The sequence below is a fragment of the Microtus pennsylvanicus genome, chromosome 5 (assembly GCF_037038515.1).
Source record: "Microtus pennsylvanicus isolate mMicPen1 chromosome 5, mMicPen1.hap1, whole genome shotgun sequence".
Classification (NCBI taxonomy): Eukaryota; Metazoa; Chordata; class Mammalia; order Rodentia; family Cricetidae; genus Microtus; species Microtus pennsylvanicus.
The window spans coordinates 35,092,134-35,113,153 of NC_134583.1; the positions used below are offsets into that span (position 1 = coordinate 35,092,134).

Below are 21,020 nucleotides of genomic sequence, written 5' to 3' on the forward strand. Positions count from 1 at the left end.
TTGCACCCCATGGGATCTGTTGATCCATTGCACTTGGGTAGGTATGCGGATGTAGGCTCCTTCTGCACAGCCTTTGCACCCCATGGGATCTGTCGATCCATTGCACTTGGGAAGGTGTGTGGTTGTAGATTCCTGCGACACAGCCTTTGCACCCCCGGGGTTCCTCGAATACCCATTGCACAGGGGAAGGTGTGTCCATGGAAAATATCTTCCATCCTCGATCGACCAACACATCATGAGGTGGGGGTCAGATTGGATGAGTTAGTCCTGCGCTCATTGCTTACAAACAATAAGGGGGAACTGTAGTGAGCCGGACAGGATCGCCATTACAAGATGGCGCCGACACCCTGTCTTGTTTGTTACAAACAACTCCATATTTGGCTATGGCTTTGAGAGCTGCATGTCCCCGCTTCCCGCATGCGCGATGGATGCGGATTCTTGAGCCTATCCCGATGCGGTCTGGTGTCAGCTGTTGGTGGCAGCCAATCACAGGGCGACCCGTGTGCCAATTCCCTATTTAAGCGGCTGCCTAAGTGCACCCCCTTCCCTTCGCTTCCTGCTTCCCTTCGCTTCCTGCTCTCCCTGCCCCTTCGCTCCCTGTCCCTCGCTTTCCTGCCCCCTCTTTTCCTGCTCCCCATCAATCAAGGGCACTCCAGTAAAGCGTGATCTGAGTGGAATCCTGGTGTGGTGGTCGTTCTTCCGTCACTGGTCAAGAAGTCCGCCGCAAGGGATGAGGCTGTCTATATCCACACCCACGGACAACAGGGATGAGGCTGTCTATATCCACACCCACGGACAACAGGGATGAGGCTGTCTATATCCACAACACGGACAACAGGGATGAGGCTGTCTATATCCACAACATGGACAACAGGGATGAGGCTGTCTTATCCACAACACGGACAACAGGGATGAGGCTGTCTATATCCACAACACGGACAACAGGGATGAGGCTGTCTATACCCACACCCACGGACAACAGGGATGAGGCTGTCTATATCCACACCCACGGACAACAGGGATGAGGCTGTCTATATCCACACCCACAGACAACAGGGATGAGGCTGTCTATATCCCCACCCATGGACAACAGGGATGAGGCTGTCTATATCCACACCCACGGACAACAGGGATGAGGCTGTCTATATCCACACCCACGGACAACAGGGATGAGGCTGTCTATATCCACACCCACAGACAACAGGGATGAGGCTGTCTATATCCCCACCCATGGACAACAGGGATGAGGCTGTCTATATCCACACCCACGGACAACAGGGATGAGGCTGTCTATATCCACACCCATGGACAACAGGGATGAGGCTGTCTTATCCACAACACGGACAACGACAAGGATGAGTCTGGCGAGCACTTGCTTCACGGGTCTGACAGTGTACCCCCCACTTCCCACTGCACCTGACTCCCAGATCCACCTGAAAACTAACTGGAGTCCCTCTCCATCCTCTGCCCTGCTGAGACTCCAGGTTATCCCTGTTCACAATGCTCTTTTTTCCCTTGAGCCTTTTACCATAAGCTATCACCAGGGTCTTTGGGAAAGGCAAAGGTCCAGAAAGGATAGCCCTCACCTTAGCAAGTTCCCGTCTCAGCTCATCTTGCTCCTCCTCTGACAGGTTCTCTGGGGCACTGAGCATGGCAACGGCATCCTCTCCTTCCTCGGCCACTGGCTCTGTCTTCAGCAGACCTTGGGGTTAAAGAAGAAAAGAACCATGTCAAATGTGAAAGCTAACCTAAACCCCTACAGCTGCTCCACTGTCCCAACGTGAACAAAGTCACTGAGGTTACAGCCAGACCCCTTCATTCTCTATACTGAAGGGATCCTGGGGAAAGAAGAAAATCCAGGAGAGCCGATAAAAAAGCACTGGCTTCGAATGCCAAGCCCTGTGCTGAGAAACGTGCCCGTCTCAAGCTTCTACTCACTCTCAGTATCCATCTCAAAATAATTACAACAGAACAGAAGAATGGGGTCCCACCATGACCTACCTTTATACTAAACACAGTGTGCATGCTTGTAATCCCAGCACTTAGGAGGAGATGGGACAATCACTAGGCAAGGCCAACTTCAGCTAAGATCAAGTTTAAGTCCAGCCCAGGTTACAGGAGATCTTGTCTCAACAAAACATCAATGTTTAAAATACTGCACAAATAAATCAGCAGAGAGTAGAGGAAAGATTTTAAGTCCTGCATACCAGCCCACAGGGGAAGACTGTGTGCTCATTAGGTCCCTGTGAGACAATCTCCATGACGGAGCAAACCAAATGCCCTAACGAAAGTGGATTCTGGTTGCAGCTTTTCATAAGCCTGCACCTCACTGAGATAATCTTCAGCACAATGCCATGGGGTAAGGCAGTACAGGCCTGCGGTCCCAGTGCTCTGGAGGCTGACACAGAAGGACTGAGAGCTCCAAGCCTGGGTTCCACAGTCTCCAGAACAAACAGCTGTCTGTATCTATGTAGAGACGTGACCAACAACACAGAGACTTCCAAACCCACGGCCCTCCTTCCCTGAAACAGAGCCCCTATTAAGACCACACTTCTAGAGCATGGCCAGCATGGCAACCATCTCCAGCTCTTGCCTTTCCCTGTCCAGCTCCCTCTAAAGGCCAGCTCAGATAAAACATCGGGTGGAAAAATCAAAAAAGCCACCAAAAATCGCAATTGTATTTGATTAAGGTTTGAATGTCAAGTATCCCACACAAGCCTGCTTTTATGTTTGAGCTGTCGGCCCCACCTGAGGGCTCTGTTTTGAAGGGTTGTAGAGCTTCTAGGAGATGGAGCCTCAGCAAAGGAACTGTGTCAATGGGGCAGGCCCTGGGGTTCTACAGCCTGGTCCTGCTTCTTGTCTTCCCTGACTGAAGCCCTTCTCTTCTCCAGCTGCTTTTCTCAGGCATTTTCTCCCAGCAGCAAGAAAACAAACTAATACATATTTTAATCCAATTTTTAAAATCAAAGGGAAGGGAATTCAAAGAATTGAGACGAAGTCTCACTATGTAGCTCTGGCTGTCCTGAAATTATGTAAACCAGGCTGGTCTTGACCTCACAAAGACCAGCATGCCCCTGCCTCCAGAGTGCTGGGATCAAAGGTATGTGCCACCACAACACCCAGCCCAGAGCAGCAAACTTTAGGACAGAAAGGATTAGCCCTGCTGACACTGCCTTTGCCTCAGGTTCTAAAGTGGCTCTGCACTGGTAATTCAGCCACTGGCCTTGCCTTGGTTAACTTTTTGATACTTTGTTAACATGGATTTTGTTTGCATTGATTCTGACCTTCTCAAAATGTTGTATTGACAGATGATTTAATTACTGAGCTTTCTGGTGCCCTCTTAGCTGTCCACCTGTGACTCAACCTAGCCACAGTCTGCCCACCCATTCCCAGCATTCCCAGGTCACAGACTCTGATGCACCGAGGCCCAGGAAGGCCTCCTCCTCTTCCTGTCAGTGCCACCGCCTTCATCCTGCCACAGTCCACCTGAATCAGCAATGGGGTGCCCCTCCCAGCGCGATGCCAACTGGCAGAGGAAGGGCATGTGGGCAGGCAGGTAGGCAAGAGGGAACGCACCCTGCTGAGCAGGTAGCCAGTGCCACAATACACATAAGAAAACCACAAAGCAATGAGAGCCGTGTGTGGCTGTATGCACAGGACAGAGGCATTTGATGTGGGTTTTATTGCATAATAACTTTTAAAAGTAATTAATAAGTATAATAATTAGCACAGCAGTACCAAAACAGTGGCCCACGCACAAGATGTTAAAGAATTATTAAAGAAGCAAAAGTAATACAAACAAGTCTGTTCAGGAACTACACTTTGGACTAACAAGCAGAACTCAACGTATGCTTTCAGGAGCAGAGATTGTTCTTGATGCAATCAGAGGGTAGAAAAACTCACTGAGTAATTGCTTCCTACTAAGGAAAGCCACAGAGACATGCCCAGAAAGGCCACTGGGTAAAGCTGAAAGGTGAAGCCTGCATTTCCTTGGACACCCCAAGATGTTGGAGATGCCAGAGATGTGGGATACCCGCCAAAGAGATCTACATACAGGGTATGGCACTAACCCGAGAGAAAGAAGTGTGCTGCGGTCAGGAAAGCCGGACGGAGGAGCCATCTAACCACCTTTGAACACCAGGCATGGAGCGCTGTGATTTAGAGTTTGCCTCCTGGGGTGTGGTCTTGCTTTGGACCAGTATTTCCTCACGAGCCTCCCTTCTTCCCCTTATGAAATGGTAATGCATATTCAGTCCCGTGCAACATACATGTGAGCCGCCATCAGCCCATGCAACATACATGTGAGCCACCATCAGCCTGTGCAACATACATGTGAGCCACCATCAGCCTGTGCAACATACATGTGAGCCGCCATCAGCCTGTGCAACATACACGTGAGCCACCATCAGCCCGTGCAACATACATGTGAGCTGCCATCAGCCCATGCAACATACATGTGAGCCGCCATCAGCCCATGCAACATACATGTGAGCCGCCATCAGCCCATGCAACATACATGTGAGCCGCCATCAGCCCGTGCAACATACACGTGAGCCGCCATCAGCCTGTGCAACATACATGTGAGCCACCATCAGCCTGTGCAACATACATGTGAGCCGCCATCAGCCCATGCAACATACATGTGAGCCGCCATCAGCCTGTGCAACATACATGTGAGCCGCCATCAGCCCATGCAACATACACGTGAGCCGCCATCAGCCCGTGCAACATACATGTGAGCCGCCATCAGCCCATGCAACATACATGTGAGCCGCCATCAGCCTGTGCAACATACATGTGAGCCGCCATCAGCCTGTGCAACATACATGTGAGCCACCATCAGCCTGTGCAACATACATGTGAGCCACCATCAGCCCGTGCAACATACATGTGAGCCACCATCAGCCTGTGCAACATACACGTGAGCCACCATCAGCCTGTGCAACATACATGTGAGCCGCCATCAGCCTGTGCAACATACATGTGAGCCACCATCAGCCCGTGCAACATACATGTGAGCCACCATCAGCCCGTGCAACATACACGTGAGCCGCCATCAGCCCGTGCAACATACATGTGAGCCACCATCAGCCCGTGCAACATACATGTGAGCCACCATCAGCCCGTGCAACATACATGTGAGCCACCATCAGCCCGTGCAACATACACGTGAGCCACCATCAGCCTGTGCAACATACACGTGAGCCACCATCAGCCTGTGCAACATACATGTGAGCCGCCATCAGCCCGTGCAACATACATGTGAGCCACCATCAGCCCGTGCAACATACATGTGAGCCACCATCAGCCCGTGCAACATACACGTGAGCCGCCATCAGCCCGTGCAACATACATGTGAGCCGCCATCAGCCTGTGCAACATACATGTGAGCCGCCATCAGCCTGTGCAACATACATGTGAGCCGCCATCAGCCCGTGCAACATACATGTGAGCCACCATCAGCCCGTGCAACATACATGTGAGCCACCATCAGCCCGTGCAACATACATGTGAGCCACCATCAGCCCGTGCAACATACACGTGAGCCGCCATCAGCCTGTGCAACATACACGTGAGCCGCCATCAGCCCATGCAACATACATGTGAGCCACCATCAGCCCGTGCAACATACATGTGAGCCACCATCAGCCCATGCAACATACATGTGAGCCGCCATCAGCCCGTGCAACATACATGTGAGCCACCATCAGCCCGTGCAACATACATGTGAGCCACCATCAGCCCGTGCAACATACATGTGAGCCGCCATCAGCCTGTGCAACATACATGTGAGCCGCCATCAGCCTGTGCAACATACATGTGAGCCGCCATCAGCCTGTGCAACATACATGTGAGCCGCCATCAGCCTGTGCAACATACATGTGAGCCACCATCAGCCCATGCAACATACATGTGAGCCACCATCAGCCCGTGCAACATACATGTGAGCCACCATCAGCCCGTGCAACATACACGTGAGCTGCCATCAGCCTGTGCAACATACATGTGAGCCGCCATCAGCCCATGCAACATACATGTGAGCCACCATCAGCCTGTGCAACATACATGTGAGCCACCATCAGCCCGTGCAACATACATGTGAGCCGCCATCAGCCTGTGCAACATACATGTGAGCCACCATCAGCCCGTGCAACATACATGTGAGCCACCATCAGCCCGTGCAACATACATGTGAGCCGCCATCAGCCTGTGCAACATACATGTGAGCCGCCATCAGCCTGTGCAACATACATGTGAGCCGCCATCAGCCTGTGCAACATACATGTGAGCCACCATCAGCCCATGCAACATACATGTGAGCCACCATCAGCCTGTGCAACATACATGTGAGCCGCCATCAGCCCATGCAACATACATGTGAGCCACCATCAGCCCGTGCAACATAAAGCTAAAATCATCTGACTTGATGTTTTGCTTGGGACTAAGTTCTTGATGACACGGGACTCAAATCAAAGAGTGCTAACAGAATTCGAGTATTAAACTTTGCCTTCTGAAGCAAAAGCTCTTCCATGCTTTTAAATACACATTATTTTGCAAGTCTAAATAGGCAAAGAGAGAAATACAGCATCAAATTGCTAGTGTATGGGGGAATCTTCTATTCCAAAAAGAACCTGAAAGGATGCCGGCACGGGGTGCGAACACTCAGTATGAAAACCATGACTCTTATCCAGGTTTGGATTTTCAACCAGGATTATCAATCAGTAGAGTTCACATACATGTTCTCTAGTCCAAACAATGACAAAAGCCAAAATATGAAATACATGGAGCCCAAAAACTTCAGATAATGTGTCTTAGGGTTTTTATTAATGTGAAGAGACATCATAACCATGGCGTCTTTTATAAAAACATTTAATTGAGGGGGCTGGCTTACAGACTCACAAGTTCAGCCCATTATCATCATGACAGGAGCATGGCAGCATGTGGCTGGCTACATCTTGACCAGAAGGCAGCAGGAAGTCAGCTGACTATCACACAGAGGGAAGCTGAGCAAAAGAGACCTCGGAGGCCACCTCTACAGTGATACACTTCCTCCAACAAGGCCACACCTAATAGTGCCGCACCTTTGGGGGGCTGTTTTTCAAACCACCACATAAAGATATTCAAATACTTTTAAATTTTATTTATTTATGTGTGAATGCACATTTACATGTGTGCCTGCACACCAGAAGAAGGCATCAGACCCCATTACAGATGGCTGTGAGCTGCCATGTGGTTGTTGGGAATTCAACTCAGGGCCTCTGGAAAAGTAGCCAGTGCTCTTAACCACGGAGCCATCTCTGCAGTTCTGATAATCAAATATTTCATTAGGTTTTCTATAAAAATAAATGTCTCAGAAAAAAAGACTTTGGTAACACCCATACTTGGTTATCAATTAAGTATCTAGCAAAGCCAGCCAGCAATAATTCAGTCTGCTTTACTCACATTCACCTGCAGGGGGCAGCAAATCATCGGCATTAAAATTTAAAGGTGCAGGTTGTTAAGACACTCAGCTGGGAACAAACACAGAAAGGCAAGAACCAAGTGGGAGATGCTCTGGTCACAGGCAAACTATACAGTCATCTCCTATCTTAGAGAAGTTACTAACCACAGCCGCTCCACATGGCTCGACTTACATCCAAACCTGAGCCAAGAGGTCCAGAAACAGTCACTTACACAGTGGCGTCTGTGACGCGGGGATGGCTGTCACCACTTACAGATGAGGAAAGAGTCACACACCAGCACAGGGTTCTTGAAACCAGTCTGATTTGAAAGGAGACGCCCCAAGATCCTGACCTGGAAACCAAACTGGGAGCAGGAGACCTGGACGCCATGTGGTAGCAATAAAACTACAGAGCTGAACCGGCCAACGGCGGCCTTCGCGCCAGCTTACTTCTCCGTTCTCAACATCCGCTCCCCTCACATAAATTTCTAGGCATTACCTTCTTTCCTATATGCTCACAAATAGTATGGAGGAAGAGTCAGCTTAGGGGAGAAAATACGTCATTTTCATACTCTAATCATGAAAGGTGAGAAATGAGACTATTACAAACAATGCACAAACACTTGTTTCTTAATGTTTTTCCCTAGACGCCAATGAAAAGCCGTTTTAAATGGCAAAGAGTATGGCTGAGGCCTGCTGAAGCTCATCCTGCCAGCCACCGCGAGGGGACATTGCCTTGACAGGGATTCTCTGCTTGGCCGAATGTTGGGCCTCCAAACCTCCTCAGGTCACTTACATACTTCATTTTTTTAAAAAAAGAGCCGGGCAGTGGCGGTGCATGCCTTTAATCCCAGCATTCAGGAGACAGAGGCAGGTCGCTCTGTGAGTTCCAGGCCAATTGGTCTACAAAGTGATTTCCAGGATAGGATCCAAAACTACAAAGTGAAACCGTGTCTCAAAAGCAAAACAAACAAACAAACAAACAAAAATAAATAATAATAAATCCAGTTAAACAACCAAACCTACAAAGTCACTTTTACCAGAATCTCCATCCCTAATATCTGACGGCCTCGCCATACCTAATCATGTCTCTTTTTTAATTGTTTCTGCCTTTTAAGCTAAGGCTAGCCTATTCGGCACTCACCCTCGCCCCGCCTTAAAAACACTTCACCTGGCTCCTCCATGCGACCTCCTGACCACAGGTCAATTTTAATTAATCCAACACATTTTTGAATCATTAAGCAAATGTTCCAGAGCATAAACTAAAGTAACACACTTTAAAATAACATTCTGCATCACTCCCTCAATGATGCCTCATCTCCCCGACTACAGTCTTCAGCAAGACTCCCACTAGGTCGGTGGAGCCTGAATGTGCCTGACTGCGCCACTTCCTTGACACATGCCAATGCTGTATTTGGGGCTGACCCCAGTGTCTGCAACAATCCAGAACAGTGGTCACCGTATCTACCCCAAGAGTAAAGCTCCCTCACCATGCTTTAACAGAATCTTTTTCCCATTAAGAACATGTTCCATCAAAGCAAACAAAATTAAACTAACATTCAATGGGAATAGTGATTTCTACTAGAAAACTGAGCCCCTCCAAGGTTATAGAATTTACCCTGAGTCACAGACAAGACTAAACTGTTGTTGGATTTTTTTTTTACTCTAGCCCCATGTTGGAAGACTAAAATGCTGTTTGCTTTACACTCTTGGTTTTTTGGGGGTGCCTGCCACCCAGCTCCCAGATAAATCACACACGGAGGCTTATTCTTAATTATAAATGCCCGGCCTTCACTTGGCTTGTTTCTAGCCAGCTTTACTTAAGTATCCCAGCTATCTTCTGCCTCTGGGCTTTTATCTTTTTCTATTTCTGTATACCTTTCTTAGCTTCTTGCTCCGTGGCTTCCTGGGTGGCCCCTGATAGCCTCCTCTCTTCACCCCTTCATTACTCCTTTCTTCCCGGATTTCTCGTATTTATTCTCTCTGCCTGCCAGCCCCGCCTATCCTTGCTCCTGCCTCCCTGTTGGCTGTTCAGCTCTTTATTAGACCACAGGTGTTTTACACAGGCCAAGAATCACAGCTTCACAGAGTTAAACAAGTGCAATGTAAACAAAAGCAATCCATCTTTACATCATTAAACAAACGTTCCACAGAATAAACAAATGTAACACACCTTAAAATAATATTCCACAGCACTAAACCTTGATGGTCTTTCTGACCATCATTCTGGCTTGCTCATGTACAGTTTTTCCTTAGAGAAATACCAATGAGCAGGGCAGGACAAAGAACCAGGGCTAATCCTTTCTCCCAGGCCTTTCTGGCTGGAAGAGCTCGCTAGCATCAGTAGGGTTGAATTCAGGTGTCTAGACATCGGGGATCACAGCCCCCCTCGGGTACGAATAGTTTAATTACTTCCTTAATTGTCTAATGAAGCAGATCGTCCTTCCGTCTTCAGTACCAACCAGGGAATCCCCAGTGTGGTTTGAGGGGACAGTCAGTGTGTATGTGTCGTCTAGAAGGTCCCTCCAGCAGCACAGGCTGGAAGCTACACAGTGGGCATCAGGCAGCTGGAGGCATGGGTGACAGCTGAGCTGTCTCAGGAGTGAGGAGGGAGCCAAAGGTACCACTGTACACAGTTTGTGTGCTTTGTCTTTAAGCTGTAAACGGTGCAATTGTAAGATTAAGAAATCTGGAAATTGGACATCAGTAGCTCAGATCATCCCAGATCTCTCTACAGACCTCTCATTTAAACAAAGCACAACACGGACGTTGTGTGGGAGAATACACAGAGCTACAGGGTTCCTAAATGAAGCGGGTCAGGTCAGACAACACGCATGAGAGTGTCTTAGGAAAACCTCAACTTCCTTTTAAAATACGCCCAAGAGAATTACAGTCATCACACGTAACCAATCTTCAATAACCATAAATTCAAAGACTGGAGTGACAAGAAAACGCTGCTTTCCAGTTCAACTCGAAACATTTGACAGCCCTGTAAGATAACTTAAAAACCAAACACATGATCTGAAGGGTCTCAGATTGCAGTGAGCTCATGAGGGAGAAGGGACTAGTTGGCTCCAGCACAGTGGGAAAGTGTCCAAGCGAGCGTGAAGGTGTTGGAGGCAGAAAGGCAGGCAGGAAGAAGTCAGCCCTGAACCGGCTCCAAGCCCTGGTATCACTTCCTTATCACCGCACCTCAGAACTCAGGGGCCGACGCCAGAACAAAGGCTAATATGCCATGGATCAGCTAAAGCTTTAGTTAAAGTTGGTTCTCTCTTTGCCCGTAAATGACCTCTCACCCACCACATACCCCACTAATTCCGGCCACGAACAGTGTCTTACCATCTAACCCACGCTGACCCCAGACTCCTGCCTTAGCCTCCTGAGTGTTAGCATTACACATTTGCACCCCTAACCTGACTCTAGAGTCTTCCAGTTTACAGGAGTCTAGATTCTACAGTCTAGCCATGAGCAAGGGGGCTTGCATGATGGGGCTTCTCCGCACGAAAGGTAGGGGTGGGTTCAGCCTCACACCCCAACTGCACCTCCACCTGAGCAGATCAGTGCCCTTTATCGTGACTAAGACTGCTTCCCTTCAAGATTTCCTACAGTGATTATAACTAAAACTTGAGCCATTTTTATACAGTTCGACATCAGGAAAAGAATTCCAAAGTCGGGCATGGCGGTATGCTCCTTTCATCCCAGAAGCTGGGCAAGTGGGTATCTGTGAGCTCAAAGGCAACCTGGTCTACATAGTGAATTCTAGGCAAGCCAGGCCTACATTGTAAGACCCTGTCTAAAACAATAGTCTCGGATCATTTCATTTAAACATTTCACTGTATAAAAATAAGAAAACTAGAGAAGGGATGACTTATACAGAAAAAAAGCAATGAGATATGAAATAACATTTTATACAGTGCAGGACAGAGTGGAAACATTCGTCAATGGCTGGACAGTGGTGGTCAGGCCACAGCCAGACCAGTATCTTGCCTGTGGTTTAAACCTAAAACTCATGTCAAAACCATGAAGATAGGAAGATAGGGCAGGCAGAGAGAGGGATACCAGACCTCATTTGTTCTTCCCAATGTGAAGACAGGAGGATCGGGGGAGAGAGGGGTACCAGACCTCATTTGTTCTTCTCAATGTGAAGACAGGAGGATCGGGGGAGAGAGGGGTACCAGACCTCATCTGTTCTTCCCAATGTGAAGACAGGAGGATCGGGGGAGAGAGGGGTACCAGACCTCATCTGTTCTTCTCAATGTGAAGACAGGAGGATGGGGTGGGGAGAGAGGGGTACCAGACCTCATTTGTTCTTCTCAATGTGAAGACAGGAGGATGGGGTGGGGAGAGGGGTACCGACCTCATTTGCCTTTCTCTGCATGTCACTTTAATTGTTGTAATGAGAACTGGTGGCTGGTGGCTAAGCCTGGCCTGTTAGGACTTTCAGGGCCCAGTCTTTGACTTAACAACTCTACTTGATGAGGCACAAGTGATATTATAGAACAACTGCAGTTCCCAAAGGACTTTGTACAGTGAGGCTCTCTGCTGCATACGGAGCATCTCAGCCTCTGGGCTCTGGACGTCAGTAGCTGCCTAGAACCCAAACCATGCCTACAGGGCACAAATCTGCCCCAGGCTGAAGATCACTGACCTAAGACACCTGAAGATCTGAACGGACACATAGACACTTGTCCTCTGAGGTATCATCTCCAGGAAACGGCGCTGCAGGAGCAGATGGAGACTTGGGTCCTCAGAGGCTGTCATTCCCCATGAGTAGCTCACATTGAGAATACAACCTTAGAGAGAAATGAACTGGGTAACTGTGGTTGAGGTGGCCAGGAACAAAGGAAGCTAAAGAAATGACCCATTTCATCTGGCAGAAGCAGGAACCTCAAGAACAGAACTGAATGATGTCAGGTGACTGAGGAAGCAAGGGGACAAAGCAGGAAGTGAAATGGTGACAAGCAGAGAAAGCGAGAGGAGGGGGTGCCTGCCACGGAGTATCCTCGGGCCCAGAACCCTGACAGAAGTGAATGTCTCACTCAGGAATGGAGTGACTTCGCATAACTTCACAGACTGGGGGATAAAGAAAGATCCCCCAGGTAGAACACAGTCGTTTTTTTTTTTCAAATGGCTCACTGCCCTCTTCCGGTAACCTGACCTCATTATATCTTTCATCTTTAAAAGGGGGGATTTTATCTTTAAGAGGGAAGATGAAGAAAGTCTCTGGTTACTTCAAAGCATGTGAATTCCCCTGCTTCGTCATCCTCCCTCCAAATACCAAACACAAAACTGCTAGCCAAGACCATCCACTCAAGAGACACGGGTCAGTCGTAGAGAAACTTGGGGATACTATCATTAAATTTTCTCTCTGTGGATAGAGTTCTCTTCATGTCTACTCCAGTTTTCATCTGTAAACCATAGATGGTTTGCTCTTTAAGACCTATGCAATCATAAAAAGCCCCGTGAGAAGCAGTTATCACTTCTCTACGAAGTGGGATGACACGGGAGAAATCAAAGTATAGCAGAATTAGAAATAAACTCCGAGCTAAGGACTTTCAGCTTCACTTTTCAGAGTTTCAGATTTTGACAGCATGAAGAACATATTATTATTGTTTCCCTACCAGTCTCAGGATTGAACCGAGGCCCTTAAGCATGCTAGGCAAGACTCTGCCACGACGCTGCAACCCCAGTCCAGCTGACAGATTATTTTCGCTACTCATCTTTTCTGCGGTTGCTAGAAGAACCAAAGGTGTTAAAGAGTTGTGGCTTCCTGATTTTTCCTAGAAAATTCATAAGAGCAAGAGAGTCCACATAATCGGTGTCTAGGAAAGCATTCCAACAAGCTCTCCCAGAATGGAAGAGGAAAAGGCAGGAAAGGGTGTTAACGTGACACAGATGGTATTGACAGCCACACACACACACACGGATGGTATTGACAGGCACCACACACACACACACACACACAGATGGTATTGACAGCCACACACACACACACGGATGGTATTGACAGGCACCACACACACACACACACACACAGATGGTATTGACAGCCACACACACACACACACATACACACACACAGATGGTATTGACAGCCACACACACACACACGGATGGTATTGACAGCCACACACACACACACACGGATGGTATTAACAGGCACCACACACACACACACACACACACACACACACACACGGATGGTATTAACAGGCACCACACACACACACACACACACACACACGGATGGCATTGACAGGCACACACACAGATGGTATTGACAGCCACACACACACACGGATGGTATTGGCAGTCACGCATGCACATGTGCACGCACACACGGATGGTATTAACAGGCACCACACACACACACACACGGATGGCATTGACAGGCACACACACAGATGGTATTGACAGACAGACACACACACACGAATAGTATTGACGGGCACCCACACACACACATACATGGATGGTATTCACACACACACACACACACACAAAATGGAATTAGAATTTATATCCCAGTGGCACAGAAAAAGAAGCCAACAAGCCCTTCACAGTAAAATCCTTGGCGAGGAAAGATGCCCGTCTGTCCGTTCTGTAAGACCCATCCCAGCACCAGAGGTGTTAAGATGAGCCCCCTAAACAACTGAGGTTTGGGGATCAGCTTTGAGGTAGAGCAAACAGGTAGCACATACTGGGTCCTGTGCGATCCCCAGCACAGTCAAAAGCAAACCACTGGCTTGAGAAGCGAAAGATGAGCGTGAACGCCAGCGAGGCTAACTAGACTTGGGGACACCAAAGACCTTTCCTACGTCAGAGCCCACATCTGTCAAACAACCAGGATGTGTCCTAGTCTCTAACAATTCCGCTCAACAAACAGCTGCTTTGTTTTAGTTATATTTATCATTGCTGTTATTGTCTGATATTTATTTTTGTTGCTGTTTTCATTGTTGTTGTGACAAAGTCTATGTAGCCAAGGCTTGCCTCAAAATTACCACCTTTCTGCTCAGCACCCCAAGGCTTGTCTTCCAGACTCTACCATGTATCACAAATCCTGTTTTCAAACCACAGACTGAAAGCACTTCGCAGGAGTATTGCTGAGCCTGTGGGAAAATGGAACACAGCAGGACCAGAGGGGACACAAGCACACTGCAAGGTGCTTCTAGCCCTGAGAAGATTCGGCTTTTCATCCAGCCTCTGGTTCCGCTCCCACTCTCCACTCATGAACATCTGCCCACTGCCTGAGCCTCCTTGCCTTCACCTCTGCCTCCTGGTGGTGTTTGGATACAAGTCAAAGGATAGATTCTTGTTTCGATTCCATCCAATCTTTCTGAGTAGGATACCTTCTTAGATTGGTCCTGTTTGCCTGCACAACCTACCTGCTTATTAAGAAAGTACATACTGGCCAAAAGTCACACAAACTTTTAAGATCAAGCCTAAGTTTCTCCCTCTTTTCAATTTGTAAATTCGAGTACTTATAGCCACATGAGTGGGGTTTCAGTGATTCAGTTATTTGCTTTTTTAAATGAATTTCATTAATTTCACCACCCGAAAGGCTTCAAACTGCTTCTAGGAACCGAGGAGATGGTTTATAGAAGTTTGCAGGGCGCGGCCACTCACACCTGCTGTTGCTGTGACAGAGAACAGTGAGAAGTGGCCACACACTTGTAACTCGGAACACAAGTGGAGGTGAGGAGCAGCAGGCAAGAACTAGCAGATGCAGCAAGCCTTGCTGGGAACTGAGAAGCCCGGAAGTTGCTCACCTGCCCCTCTGCCATCTACACGTTCCCACAGTGTTACTGACAGCTCTGACTTCCCACTGTGGGCACTGCTCTGATCCACGGGAGTATGCAAGCTAGAAAAGGGCTGGGGACCGGGGAAGCCCAGAAGTCCCACGTGGGTCACAGACAAAGGAAGTGAGAAAATGAGAAAAAAAGCTTCCTTGTGAGCCATGTTCCTGCAGACAATACTAACAGCTGCCAACTTCTAGTGGCCAGGGTTTGCCTGTAACGGTCAACATTGGTTACTTTCTGAAAGTCCAAACTCTACCTCAAAGGTGGGGAGCAACTGTAACCAAGAGTTGAAGCATGTTGCATTAGCACACACCTGTGGTCTGCAAATACCCAACCCCCGCCCCCCAGGCAAGTTTGCAAAGGAGTTTCCGCTTTGTATCCTTTACTGTTGGTTTTCTAAGTTTCCCAAGCTCCACTGCTTAGAACAAAATGTAACCAATTCTTCACAATAAGGAAATAATTAACTTCTTCTGGGAAAACCTAGCTGCTTCCTTGACTCATTACAGAGGACCTTATTTTGCCGTCTCCTCCCCCTGGCCAGCAGTAGAATCCTTCCTGCAAGGCTGAGGCTGCGCCTTCGCCCCCATTTCTGTTGGATTCTACCTCGAGATGCCCTGTCCCAATCAACTCTGATGGCCATTGACCAGGTTCATGCTACCATGTGGAAGGGGACAACTGCTTCCAAAGATATAGAGATTCTTGATTTTTCCTTTCTGGAAACTCTGTAGTCTAGATATTTGTCTAAATGGATCTTGGTCTTCAAAAACAAAATCCAGGACAACTACCAACTGCTCTTGAATGAGGGTGAGTGTTTTGGATCCTTCACCAAGACAAACTAGCCGGATTTTAGAAGTGTACAGGTTACTCGAACCCAGAGTCTTCAGACCCCTCCACATGTCATCAGCTCCGCACCATTTGTTACCATTCATGCATCCACAAACCTCTAAAGAGCACAGAAACGGTGCTGGCTTTAAAACCCAATTCCCACTCTAAAGAGTTAACAACCTACTGCCTCTCCGTGCTGAAAACAGGGTGGTTAGTCAGAGCATGGCAGCACCTTGGCCCACCTTCACGCTAATCTGAAAGTGAGGTGAACCCCAAGTCACATCTGGGTCCGATCACAGTAAACAGAACTATACAAACCAATAGTTACCGAAGCTCTGCCTGGGTGAACCAGGCGGCGACGCGTTCCCGCTGGGAGACAAGTAGAGGTAGTTTTTGTTCACTCCAGAATCAAAGTCAAACGGGGACCGGTAGTCCTCATACAAATCGGTATCTCTAGAATCCATTCCAGAGGAAGACAGAAAGCATGGCGCTGCGGCCGCCTGGAACTGCTCCCCAGGCCTGAGATGCCTGGGCCACGGGTCCCTTGGCACCGTGTGGCCCTGGTGAGGGAAAGAACTGGTGCTTGGAGTCCGGCCCAGCTCTGGCCCAGGCTTCACACCCTCACAGCAGATCTTTTAATGGCTCCTCCCAGCACCCTCAGGAGGGCCTAGTCACCACCTGTTGCCAATTTGAGTGGACAAAGGACAACCTGGGTGGAGGGCGTGGCGTTTTCCTCTGTACACAAAGGAGGGCCCGCTCTGCAGCCCCACTCAGAAGTACAAACACTGGATAATGGCAGGATTATTTTTTTTAAATACATTTTTTTTTTAGACTGGTCAGCTGATGACATCCTCCCCAGGGCAGACTTAATCTTCTAGGGCAGGGAAGGATTATCTGTCAGTAATCTCCAGCAAATGCCATCTGGGCCTCACTTTCCTTGCACCCTATATCACCACAGCATTCTGAAAGCCTGGGGTCCTGGGTTAGCAACCAGTAACCAGCTATCTGAGCCTAACATGATACAAAAACAAAGCTAAATTCCTACCTTCGCTTTTTCTAAAGCAGAATCTGAGTCACTGCCAAAATTTTAATCTGACTCTTTTTGGAATGGCGCCCTGAAAAGACGTGAAGCCGCTCTGAAGGTAGAACTAGCTCCTCCTGTGCTCCCCTGCTTCCCACTGTGCTGTTGTGCTCCCCCTGGTGATCCCCTATGCTCCCCTGTCCTTTCTCTGTGATCCAGCACCTTCTTTATTTATGTAAGGTCATGCCCTGTGGGGGTCTACAAAAAAAAATCTGTTTCCTTTAGCATACCTACATGGCAGCCATGGTGGGAGGGAGCCATGGTGAACTTATAAAACTTTTCAAACACCAAGTTCATTTCCTCCATCACAGGCTTCTAGGTAGAATTTTTCCATACTCACAAAGGCCTTTGCTGTGGCCCCAACAGCCCTCCAAGCCCTTGCTGGAACTAATGTTTTTAAAAGGGGGAAATACGCCAGGTGGTGGTGGCGGTGCAGGCCTTTAATCCCAGCACTTAGAAGGCAGAGGCAAGAGGATCTCCAAGCTCGAGGCCAGCCTGGTCTACAAAGCAAGTGCCAGGACAGAGAAACCCTGTCTTAGGGGTGGGTGTTAAGGGAGGGAGAGAGGGAGGGAGGGAGAGGAAGGTGGAGAGATGGAAGGAAGCAAATGAAAAAGAAAAAAAAAACAAGAAAAAAGAAGGGGAAATATGTAAGTCAGTCATGCCATAATCACAGCACTCGGGAACCTGAGACAGGAGGATTGCCACAAAGCTAGCTTGAACTACAGTAAGAGACTATGTCTCAAAACAATAAAATACTAACTGAACAACACTAAAACCAACAAGTAATCATACGTTTTCAAGTTTCAGTGCATAATCTCGGATATATATATATATAATAAGTATAATCTCTGAAATGTAACTATAGATCCAGAAGTGTTTTATGTAGTTTAGGTGTGGACTTGAGTGCAAACATCAGCTCCGCATGCTCGCAGGAACCCCGGAGTCAGTCAGAACAGGCTGACAGATCCCCTGGAACTGGAGTGCCAGACAGCATAAGCCCGTGTGTTCATTCTGGGAACTGAACCTGGGTCCTCTTAAGCCCTGGGTCATCCCTCTGGCCCCCAAACCCAAAATATTTTAACTACTACCAAAAAATTCGTTGTATGCCTAGTGTACAAAATCTGTCTATATTCACCTCAATTTATGATTAATTTTCTTTTCTGCTCCTTTTGGCTAATCTCATGTACTCTACGGAACACCTTTGTCTTATTTCAAGTTTTTAAGAGTTTTTTTTTTTTTCCGAGACAGGGTTTCTCTGTGGTTTTGGAGCTTGTCCTGGAACTAGCTCTTGTAGACCAGGCTGGTCTTGAACTCACAGAGATCCGCTTGCCTCTGCCTCCTGAAAGGCCTGTGCCACCACCGTCCGGCCCAAGAGTTTATTTTTAACAAAAATATCTAGTGCCTTTCTTAAAGATACCAAAACTTTGGCAGCTACAAATGCTGTTTGTTTGTCTTATATTTGAAACTAGATTAAATACTTTTTTAATATTAATTGAAATACTGAACTCTCACAGCCAGGCACAATAGCTCATACTTGTAATCCTGGAATCCGAGAAGCTGAGCAGGGGGATTCCCACAAATTAAAGGCTGGCATGGGTTAAATAACGAGTTTCAGGCCAGCTCAGGCTATTAGTGGGATACTGTGCAAAAACAATGATTTTTTTTTTTCTTTAAAAATTCAGGTGTGCTGCAGTCCATGATGTCATTCACTCTGACAGGACACGGTCAGAGCTGTGTCCCTGGAACAGACACTGCCAGAGAGTGTCTGCTATCGCCTCTCTGGAACCACAACCTTTAAAGGGTTAACTGCCACTGCCACAGATGCAACACAAGCTGCCACCTCATCTCTTGCCAGCCCCACCCCCTCTGGTGACCTTTATGGCTGCAGGCTGACATCATCATGCATCCTTCAGGCCCTGGCCTCCTCTTGGAAGTTCCTCTTGGGCTTGCCATCCAGTCCCAGGCACAGCACACTTACGGGAAGCGCTCAGCTGCCGGCCAGACCTCATCCCTACAGCAGCCCCGCTGTGGAGAGATCGCAACTCTCTGCTGGCCCTGCCCTGGATATGAGGCTTCTCATGGGCGAAGAATAAAAACACCCTTATTTTCAAATATGAGGGCTAAGATCTAAGTAACTGCCTTAAAGCCTGACTCTCTCTACCTGCTAAGTCCATTTTTAGGTCTGGGTTTTGAATCCCAGCATTGGGAAACAATCTTCCTTCTTATTACCCCAGAGACCTATTCCAGTCGGTCCAGCCTCGAGAACATTGAAAACAGCCCGAAGAAAAACAGGGCTGGGTTCCTCAAATGGCAGACTCAAGGTCTAGATGGGGGAAGGGGTGTTGAAAAAAATGAAAGAAGAGAAATGTAGCTTGGGAATCAACCAATAAAGAAAGGTGAATGATGAACCTTTGCATTTACTATAGACTTTTTTTTTTCAAACTTGAGGGTTATGAAGTAGCAAAAGTAAATATTAGGAAATGGGGTATAGCTGAGTAGAAAGCACTAGCCTATCATGTGTGCAGCCCTGGACTTAATCACTGGATGGATGGATGGATGGATGGATGGATGGACGGACGGACGGACGGACGGACGGACGGACGGACAGAGATAAATGAAAGATGGTTCAATGTTATAAAGGCCACTTTGGAAAGGAAGCATACAATGCAATGGAGACAGACAGCAGTGACAGGAAAGGACATGCAGAAAGGATCCTACGACCATCCAGGAAGGAACAGGAAGTCTCCAGGACACAGCAGGTCTTTTTGATTCCGGTGTGGCTAACTGGCCCAAGGAAGAGTTGGCCCTATGCAATGGATATTTCCACAGGGTTATCCCAAAACGCCTTCAAAAATCAGCATTTGACACTCCTACACTGCTGATGGGAATGCAAGCTGGGACAGCCCCTTTGGATGTCAGTGTAGTGATTTCTCAGAAAATTAGGAAACAACCTTCCTCAAGATCCAGTAATACCACTTTTGGATATATACCCAAAAGATGCTCAATCATACCACAAGGACATGTGCTCAACTATGTTCACAGCAGCGTTGTTTGTCACAGCCAGAACCTGGAAACAACCTAAACGTCCCTCGATCAAAGAACGGATAAGAAAAATGTGGTACATTTACATAATGGATTACTATATAGCAAATAATAATAATAATAATGACAGCTTGAAATTTGCAGACAAATGGATGGAGCTAGAAAACTTCATATTTAGTGAGGTAACTCAGACCCAGAATGACAAATATCATATGTACTCACTCATAAGTGGCTTTTAGACATAAATCAAAGAAAACCAGCCTACAACTCACAATCCCAGAGAACCTAGACAACAATGAGGAACCTAATAGAGACATACATAGATCTAATCTACATGGGAAGTAGAAAAAGTCAAGATCTCCTGAGTAAATTGGGAGCATGGGGACCATGGGAAAGGGTTAAAGGGGAGGGGAGCAGAGAAAAATATATAGCTCAATATTATCAATAAAAAAATATGCTTATTAAAAAATAAAGTAGGCAGCTGTGAAAACTTTTTGAACAATTAAAAAATCAGCATTTGTGACGTTATTTTCCCCTAAATTCTCCATGCCTGATCTCACATGGATTATAGTCAACAGAACACAGAGAGCTGTCCATGGTGAGCCCTGCGTCCTCTCCTTTTCCCTCTGCCTGCAGTGTTCCTGTGGCCCAGGGTGCCACCTTCCTTGTCTGTGCAACAGTCTCCTGCCTTGAAGATTCCAGACCGCCTAGCCCACGTGCTCTGGCTGAGAAGAGGCCGCCATAGGCGCCACCCGTTCTGTCCTGATTCACAGATGAACCAGATACACAGCGCTGTTCTGGGGTATACCTAGGAGCAGACTCCTGACCCAAG

General features: G+C 47.7%; 1 protein-coding gene across 7 annotated transcripts in view; it reads right to left on the reverse strand.

Moving 5' to 3' along the window:
- Positions 1 to 21,020, reverse strand: part of Tpd52 (tumor protein D52) — a 115,943-nt gene that overhangs the window by 34,858 nt on the left and 60,065 nt on the right. For 3 of the 7 annotated variants that reach the window (XM_075971481.1, XM_075971480.1, XM_075971479.1), the window contains exon 2: positions 1,587 to 1,702. In XM_075971481.1, coding sequence (XP_075827596.1) covers positions 1,587 to 1,702 — 116 coding nt within the window. Of the gene's footprint in view, positions 1 to 1,586; positions 1,703 to 16,383; positions 16,676 to 21,020 lie in introns of those variants that run through there. The other 4 variants (XM_075971477.1, XM_075971475.1, XM_075971478.1 and 1 more) reach the window with 3 other exon arrangements.